Raw genomic sequence first — 9,544 nt, 5'->3', positions numbered from 1 at the left:
TACAAATCAAGGAGGCTCCCAATGCCTGCTTGGCAACAACCTGTGGTTAACATCCATCCTTTCTGGCTCAAGTAAAAAGGAAAACTAAAGATCAACAACAGTAAGAAAATCCACATTACTTCAACACCAGTCTACCTTGAGTGTAACTATTAATTTTTAATAATACAGAAGTGGCATAACCAGAATGTAAACTGAAGGCAGCAAAACAAAGAATTAGGAAAATAAGCATATTAGAAGTTATTTATGTTTAATGCTTAAAAGTCTGAATGCACAAACAATCTACCATTAGAAGTACTGGCAGTCAATACAATGCATTAGAACTATGTACAATGCACAGTTTAGTATCAAAATCTTTCTACACTGTGGAGTTGTACGAAACCGTTAATGACATCAAACACTAAGCACTTAAGACACCAGTTTTCTTCTGCTACCACATTAGGAACGTCAATGGACAGTCCATTTCAACTTGCAGCATCCAATCATTTCTAGTATGAAATTAAGTCATTTTCTACTTACACAATAAAGTTTATCTACACGGTTCTTTTGATTTTTGATCCATAGCAGCAAAGGCACTGTACATCAGCAGATCCACAGACTTAAAAAGATTTGTAAAGCATTCAAACACAAAATAATAATAATAAAAAAAGGAGTCACATATTATAGTTTAACAGCAACAACAACAACATAAAAGATAACACAATGTTTCTGGCACAATGGCACAGCCTGTGTCCATTTCAAGGAACATCCAACTAAGACATGGAAAGAACCGGAGGGAAAGGAAGCAAGCCCTCCTCCCAGGAGAGGGTCCATTCTCTGTGCTGGCAGGGGGAGGGCTGCGAACCCTCCTCGGCTATCCTTGTTGTGTGCAAGCCCGATGTGCACACAGCGGCAGGGGTCCTCCTGTATCCGTGCTGCTCCACGAGAGCATGCCACAAAGTAGCTGGTAATTTCTCAGAACAACAAAACTCCTCGGAGACGTACATCTCCCTTTGCAAAGAAACATGGCAAAAATATCCAGAAGGGATTAAGTTCTCTCTTTGAGGCCCAATTTAATTTGTTCATCTGTCTATAATACATACAATAAAAAAAAGGGAATTAAAAATGTTATTACAAAGACGCTTGTAAGTCAAAAAAGGAAAAGAGGAAAAAGTCCAATTACTTTCATCCAATATAATCTAAAGCTTGAGAGACTGGTTTCAATTGTCTGAATGGACTCAAATGAATATGACTTGGCCTCTCATGTTTTAATTGTTCAGCCAAAATTCCAAAGTTCTTGAAAGTAAGCAGAAAACCAAAACAAAAAAACCTAGTAACACAGCAACATATTGCTTCCATGTGTAATTATACATCTCACGTCTCTATACAGTCATTAGTCTACATTTAGTGACATTTGAATCAATTCTCTTCAACTTCTCTTTCCCCTCCTTTGTCAAAAAAAAAGGAGGGAGCGGGGTATCAAATACGACGCACCTTCAGGATCAACGCGGGAGCAGATAGCTTTATTTAGTCAGTCATTGTTAGAAAGCCTTCTTTAAACAAAATAAATATATTACAGATATAATACATCATTAAAGATCCCGGCCACTGCTCAGTATGCTATCCCATGTTCTTCCTAGTAGACGGCTGCGGATTTGGTATCACAGGTTCTTAAGGAATATTCACAATTCAATAGCAAGGAGGAAGTGGGGTTAGGAAGGGCATTAAACTCCACAACTGCAATGAGTAGCTGAAATCCTTGGTTTTAGAGGTGGGGGCAGGGTGAACATAAAAGGATGAGAGCGCAAAGTGCTACAAGGAGGAGGAGTCCAGTCTGCATGAAGGTCTGTCCTTAATAAATAACTTCATAAACAGTGGCCTTCTTGTCCCCAGAGCCAGTGACAATGTATTTGTCATCCACAGAGATGTCGCAGCTAAGCACCGATGAGGATTCTTTGGACTATGAAAGAAACACAGGATCAAAATGGTTAAATATGGAACGCAAAACCCGTGAGGACTGGGAGGCAGGATGGGGGGAGTGGGAGGAAAGGAAAAAGCTAATGTGATCCACTGGCCAAAGGGAGTCCCACTGGGCATCGCAGCTGCTTGGGCGGAACTTCCTAAGCGTGGCAGTGTGTGAGCGCATCCGGTCCTGGGGCCCCTCACCAGGTTTATTTTTTTTTTTAAAGATTTTTTTTATTATTATTGGAAAGCTGGATATACAGAGAGGAGGAGAGACAGAGAGGAAGATCTTCCATCCGATGATTCACTCCCCAAGTGAGCCGCAACGGGCTGGTACGCGCCAATCCGATGCCAGGACCAGGAACCTCTTCCGGGTCTCCCACGCGGGTGCAGGGTCCCAAAGCTTTGGGCCGTCCTCAACTGCTTTCCCAGGCCACAAGCAGGGAGCTGGATGGGAAGTGGAGCTGCCGGGATTAGAACCGGTGCCCATATGGGATCCCGGGGCTTTCAAGGCGAGGACTTTAGCCGTTAGGCCACGCCACAGGGCCCCCTCACCAGGTTTATCTGGAGGTCCTTGCTCAGGAGTGTGAGCATTGCTGCTCATGGTGCAAGGCTCTATTTCAAACCTAGTTTTTCTGCATAAATCACAATCCAGGTTCTTAACTGGAATGCCCCTGGACAAACTCCAATGGCTGGGCTTAGAGAAGCTGCTCAAGGCAGCTGTCACTGACTCCGGCTAAGGCTCAATCGCCTGACCAAGGCCAACAGGCAAACACGTCACATGTCTGCCACTTCAGAAGGACAAGACACCAAAAATATTGTATTTTCCAAGACAGGAATGTAAAACCATTCATAATAAAAAGCCTAATGCTCCCAGAGTAAACATTTAACACAAATCTGTAATAGAAAAATGTGTCATACTTTAGAATTGCACATAGCATGTTCAACTATAACAGGAAGAGTTCAATGTTAACTCTTAACTGCATTCATTGAGTAGAGAAAACAAAATCATAGGGTTTTAACCCTTACTTTTGATCCTTTGAACACTTAAAAAATAATGTACGACATGCCGCTGCTCATCCACCCAAGTGTTTCTCTTATTTCTTTGATCACAACTAACAGCCAGTATACACACACAAGACATAACAATTACACTCGGCAGGAAAAATGCGTTTGCCATTTCATTTGTTTAAAACCGTGCTGGGGTGGGGGAAGCGGGAAAGCGATCATAGAAAGGTTTCGATCCACAATGCAAAACTGTCTATTAAACTGCAAAACACCACGAGGCAGCATCGTGCCGTGTTGTCCTGCAGATGGTCTGACATGTTCTCACTCAATAGTTATTCTTTGGATTCAACTCCATGAATTTACTCCATGATGAGGTCATCATACCCTTAGGTCAAGGAAAGTGCAAATCTATATATGATTCATTTAAAAAAAAAAAAAGCAAAGAACACAACAAAAAAACCCCACCCTAAATATAAAATATTTAATTATAGTAAGTTAAAAAAGAGAAGTCTCTAACTTGCCTCTGGAATTCTTACGCTCTAGTGAGAAGAGACACGTTGTGTCTATGTGTGCGCCATGTCTATGTTTGAGTTCTCTGCAAATCACTTCACAAATAGCAAGGATTCTGAATCGACCGAAACAATAAAAGTTTCCAGAAATAATCAGGGTTTATTAAACTTTCCTGTAACTCTGAAAAAAGGTATGAAAGACTAAGTAATACGAGTGAAGACCACTTAAGCAAAAATTGTCATGTTTCAAAATTAGAAAATTGCAAAGACACCCTTCCCCCAACAGACACACACCCACTCCACAGTAGTTCTAGAATCTGTAAAAAAGGGACCGCCGTGTGAAGAGCTGGCGCACCAGACACAGGCTGGGCTCGGGTCTGAAGAACACTGGAGCTCATCTCCAGTTCTAGGGCTTTCTCACCATGACACCTGCCCACCCTCCGACCCACCCTGGGATGAACCCCAGCTCTGCCTGCTTGTAGGATCACGTGGATCAGTAATCAGAGAGGGGGTACAGTGGCAGTCTGGCTGAACAGCCTCCAAGCCCTGAGAACAGAAATGCGAGCTGAACAAGTATTACCTGGAATATACTGGCCCCGTAAGGTGTTCTCCAGGCGTTCAGAAGGTTGTCTTTCCCAGTGCTTACAAACCATTTGCCTATGGAAGAAGGTTTTGAAAACCCAAGATCAGCTTTAAGAGCAGTCAATGGTTTACAGGAAAATCATGCCACTGTTTACAAACAGGAGAGTTTTTTTTTTTTTTTTCATTTCAAGTATCAAGCCCGTCCTCCTGAAATGTAAGGAGTCACTTATCTATCCATGCATACAAACAAGGATTCAGTAGATTAACACCAGCCAATTATACGGCGTGACAGCAGCGTGCTTATTTAAAGAGGCAATCAAAATCTAAAGAGGGACATGTTCATCAACCCAACGAAATGCCAGAGCTTGGGAAGAGTTAACAGGAAGGTAGAAAACACAGAAAGTGACTGAAAATAGGACAAAAAAAAAAAAGGCTTGCTTACCACAGTGGGCAAACTTGAGCGACAGTACACAGCTCTCGTGCAGGTGTAGCTGGTATTTGTCGGGCTTGGTGACATGCAAGACTTCCACGTTACTGTTCTCCATCCCCACTGCGAGCCACTCTCCAGTCGGGCAGTAGCCCAGAGAAAAGATCTGCAATGAAAACAAGGCGTGGTGATGGGGCCCCAGGGCACACGCTTCCTCTAACTGCTGGGGGGTAATTGTGAAGGAAATTAGGGTCATTTGAATTGCATAGGAAGAAAGCAAAGTCAAATGGGAGATTTCAAAGCAATTCAAAGAGGTAAGTGAAAGTGCCTCTCCTAGGAAGTCTGGTGAAAGGCCCCAGGCGTGCAGGTCCCCACCTGTGAGGTGAAGTCATGTTGCTGCAGCTGCCTGCCCTCGCGCAGGTCCCAGGACCTGACCGTGTTGTCCAGGCCGCCCGTCCAGAGCTTGGTGCCATCGTTGGAGATGTCAATGCAGCTCGCTCCGTCCGTGTGGCCCTGGAATTGCCTGGAAATGTCCAAATGTAGGGAATGGCATTGGAAAGTCGGCTTTGAGTTTAATTTCCCTTTAGAATTCCGTGGCAATCAATTTCAATGGAGGTCCTATTTCTGGATTCCCACTTGGTTTATTTTCCAATGTTCTACTTTGCTAATTAATATCTAATTATTGAACGTAATAAAGCATATGACTGGCCTTCTGTATCCACATCTATATATCCAAGCAACTCTGGATAAAATAATGTTCAGAAAAGCCAGACTGTGTCTGTAATGAATACGTATAAAGTTTTTTCCTTTGTCACTCTTCTCCAAACAGTACGGTATGGCAACTATTTACCTAGCAGCCTACCTATGGTTTAAGCAGAACGAACAGATGTGCAGGTTACATGTCAACACAAAGCCATTTTATATGAGATCTGAGACTATCTGTAGATAGAACTGTGGGGGGTTCTGGAACCAATTCCCCATGGCAGGCAAAGAGTAACTACACAAAATGATTAAAGTTTAAGATACTGAATTCCCCATATTTTGCATTTATTCTGGGAAAATACCTAATGTATACTAAGACAAGATTGATATTACTGATGGAAAAAACATCTCCAACTGATAGAAAAAGACACACACTCCTACGAGTATATGAACCAGTCAAGGATATACTCTGAGCTTTTCTTTCACGTGATGTGCAGGTAAGGGAGACGGGAAGAGGCTCTAAGAAGCCCTCTGTAGGAGACAGAGCCCGACTAGACCCTGCCTGTGGGCAGCAATGGGCTGCAGGCCAGCAGGCCCAAGCTCTGCGGGAAAGCCCACCGAGGGCTACTCTGGAACCCACTGCCCCGGGAGTCACTCCCAGCTAACAGAGAGGGGACAAGGGGCTAGAAGCAGCTCCTCTTAGGAGTTGAACCCAAAAGTAACAACAGGGAAAATTAGTGTGTTTCCAGAAATACAGAGCTCAGCGCTATAACACCGCTTACGGAGAGCCAGCACAGGGCTCTTGACCTACTCAGCGGACTTGTATCCAGACCTGACATCAACTTCCCACCCCGGCAGCTCCTCTCCCCCCTTGCTGTGGAACTGCAGGTGCTCACATCTGGAGACTCACTGCAGGCTTGTTCCTAGCAACACTAGTCCTGCACTACTTCCTCTCCAAGCAGACGTTGTGGTTCTACCCATTCATGATTAATGCTGCGAATACAGGCACGCTGGCCCACCTGAGGCTGGGAGCACTCGCTGCAGTGCTTGGTCCGTGACCGGTGCTGAGCACAGTGAACATGTCACATACAGATGGGACACGAGACAGGGCCATGCGCAGTCTTTCTTCCTAATGACGATCTATCGGCAATGATGGTTTATTAGCGAGCACAGATGGCAAATTACAGTCATCTAATGAGCTCGTGAGGTCATGAGAAAGTTATGTAGAGTCATTAAGTCAAACTGACCTCATCCTTTTTTAAAACCTGAATTGTTGATACTCGGCATGTGATGTCAAAAAAGTCAACAACACGAAAACCTGCCATGTATACACAGAACCCTGCAGCCTGTGGTGGCGAGGTCAGCTCTTTCCTCCGAACGCGGCAGGGGATCCCAGTGGCTCACCTCACGAGCGTCTGGTTGTGCAGGTCCCACACGGCGATGTTACCGTCGCTGCAGCAGGAGAAGCAGACCTTGGAATCGGGGCTGATGGCCAGTGCATAGCAGGCAGGGGCCGAGGACGTGAGCTCGGCCTTGATGCGCGGGGTGGGAGCCGCCAGGTCCCAAATGGACAAAGTGCTGGCCTCCCCTCCCACTATGAGGGTGCGCCCATCAGGGAGCAATCTGCAGGAACGGATATAGTTATCCCTGTTCTGCAGAGGAAAAAAAAAAAACCATCAAGAGATTACTCATGAGGAAAGAAAAACAGCATTAACATGAGAGCAGAAACCCATAAAAGTATTGTGTTCCCTCCTGGTTTAATGAGCCATTTATACTTATGACAATGATAAAGTTGATTAATGCTGGAAAATTACACGAAATTAGGGAAGCACTTAAACTTGATCTACAAAATTTAGTGCTGAGATATTTAATCTTAATAAGCACCGAAATGTAACAATCCAGACCCACTGTAATGACAACCAAATTGGCCAAATGATCGTGTCAGGCGTACCCTCTGACACGCCCAGCACCACCACGGGACGCCCACAGCCCTAGGGCCCTGCTGTATCTTGCCAACTCTGCTGCTGTGAGGCCCCGTCCCTCTGCCACGAACATGGTAGGGGTCAGACACCTGCCAACCTTGTCCTTTTGCCTGGCCCTTCACTGTATCACAGAACTACAGGGCATCAACTAGAGACAAAAGTTCAAGGAATGTCAAGTCCAGGAAAAACTTCCTTGCAGCTCACGGGAACTGGCACATCTGATTATGTTAGTCTGACCTGAGCCTCGTGCTGTAGTCAAGAATTCTGCTGGTATGAAGGGAGATATGAAGCTCAAGTTTCCTCAATCAAGGCAGAACAATGAAGTGGCCGAGGTAGTGCTTGTGTTTGCCATGTCACAGGAACCTAGTGATGCCGAAGAATGCTCTCCCCGAAGCTGCAGGGTGATGGGTGCTCACCGTTTTTATATTTCTGGTAAGTTTTATTTACTTTTGTTTGAAAGATTATATCCCCAAGCAGATGCCAGGAGCCAGGAGCTTCTGGTGGGTCTCCCAAATGGGTGCAGAAGCCCAAAGACTCTAGCCGTTCTTGGCTGCTTTCCCAGGCCATAGGCAGAGGGCTGGATGGGAAGTGCAAGAGCCAGGATATGAACTAGCACCCCTATGAGATGCTGGTGCTGCAGGCAGAGGATTAGCTCACTATGCCACTGTGCTGCTCCCAAAGGCTCTCAGTTTCCTTAAACATCTTTATCAGATGATAATAATAATAAAAAAAAGTGGTGTGCCTTTTCCCACAGGGTCAGAGTTGGTGCAAATTCCTGGTGCACATGTTAGACATGAACCAGATCACCCTGTCTCAAGGAACCAAGACATTCACCCCAGCGCCCACAGAGACCGACACTGCGTGGCTCGTTCAGACATGCAGCTCTCTGCACGTCTCTCCCCGTGTTCGGAAGGAAGGGCTGAAGCCCTAACACCCATGCTCACTCACCAGGCAGTCGAGCTGCGACACGGGACTCTTGTTGCCCGGGTGGCTGATGTCCCACACCTTGACACAGCCCTTGCCGCCAGTGTACACGTGTCGCGTGGGGTTGCTGATGGTCACGGCGCACACCACCTCCCCGTGGTTCAGGGTGTTGATCTGGCGAGCGTGGCGGGGGATCCCGGGGCCGATGAGGGCGTCGGGGGGGAAGGGCACGGGCTGCATCTGGCCATCTGCACTAACGTGGAAGGAGTAGGCCCTAAGGCAGGGTGGAGAGGACAGAACAGTGCTAACATTAAAAACTGTTTCACTGGTGAGTGTAAGGAGATGAGAAAAAGCATTTTCAGAGCCACTTGTGGTTTGCCAACAAGCCAAATCCAGCGAGTCCAGAGTTCAAGAACACCATTTTGCAAGTTACATGACTAGATCGGCAATGAGAGCGCATCCCAGTGGCCCCTGCTCACTGGTGTGCGGCTCGGGAGCTGTTCTGACCTTAGTCCTACTCTTTAACAGGAGGAGGGCGTGACCCACGAGTCCCACAGGACTCACTGAGATCATCAGTGTAAAATACAACACCGATCTTCCCGGGCACTCGACACCCCTGCCTTTGCCCTCCACTCTGAGCGGTCCAGAGGCCTGCGATGAGATGTTGCCTTGATTGCAGTGACTTACTAAAGAAGTGCAAGTTGTTGTGAGGCTGAGCTCTCTGAACCGCAGACAGCCATGGAGGGCTGGGGGGAGGAGAAGCCCCATTTGAGCACAGTGGTCAGACCCGACCGTGCCAAGCTCCAGGAAATCCAAATAGAACGAGAAATGAAAACAGCACCCAAAGGCCCACCTGTGGGTCCCTCCCAGTGGTGCCGTCCCGAGCTGCCGTCCTGGGAAAGCTTTGGATGAAGGCAACATTTGACTAAAGTGCAACTTAAGTGAAGCCCTCTCCCTCAACAGACTGACTTTCACTTTCAGGGCTCTGGAGTCCCGGAGGGGGCAACTGAGGCTTCTGGGGGGCAGGAGATGACACAGTGCGTGGGAGGAGCTAAGCCCGGCTCGGAGCTGTCACAGTCAACAGCCCCTTTTGCAAATTACGTCAGCGGACTGGCCTAAGTTTGGGAATGTGCTCTGTTTATCCGAAGAAGTTTACAAAAGGCATACCAAGGGAAGCACTTGAGGGCACACAAGAAACAGGAGCTTGGACCAAATGACAAAGAGGTTTTAGAATCAAATTAGAACATGGTGGTCCCAGAAGACAACGCCTCCAGGCTTCGGTCACACATCCAATACAGCCCGTCCGAGGGCACTCATTAACCACTCTGCCGCGCTGAGACAAGCAGCAGCGGCAGCACACAGCATGGCTGTGAAGACCCCGCAGCCGGGCAGAGACCACCACACGGCCTGAACACGAAGCGTGCTGGACTTCTTGTTGGAAAGGAACTGGGGAACCAGGAAGCCACGCAAAC

General features: G+C 46.8%; 1 protein-coding gene across 8 annotated transcripts in view; it reads right to left on the bottom strand.

Moving 5' to 3' along the window:
* Positions 1-230: 230 nt before the first annotated feature.
* TLE4 (TLE family member 4, transcriptional corepressor) overlaps positions 231-9,544 on the bottom strand; it is a 128,522-nt gene continuing 119,208 nt past the window's right edge. For all 8 annotated transcript variants that reach the window (XM_012928885.3, XM_004591794.4, XM_004591790.4 and 5 more), the window contains 6 exons: positions 8,097-8,346; positions 6,571-6,818; positions 4,840-4,987; positions 4,480-4,630; positions 4,036-4,112; positions 231-1,936 (listed from right to left, as the gene is read on the bottom strand). In XM_012928885.3, coding sequence (XP_012784339.2) covers positions 1,829-1,936; positions 4,036-4,112; positions 4,480-4,630; positions 4,840-4,987; positions 6,571-6,818; positions 8,097-8,346 — 982 coding nt within the window. In that variant the 3' untranslated portion in view covers positions 231-1,828. The remainder of the gene's footprint in view (positions 1,937-4,035; positions 4,113-4,479; positions 4,631-4,839; positions 4,988-6,570; positions 6,819-8,096; positions 8,347-9,544) is intronic.

This window comes from Ochotona princeps, chromosome 31 (assembly GCF_030435755.1).
Source record: "Ochotona princeps isolate mOchPri1 chromosome 31, mOchPri1.hap1, whole genome shotgun sequence".
Lineage (NCBI taxonomy): Eukaryota > Metazoa > Chordata > Mammalia > Lagomorpha > Ochotonidae > Ochotona > Ochotona princeps.
Note: the sequence above shows the minus strand (reverse complement) of the source record. Positions and strands in the feature narration are given on the sequence as shown.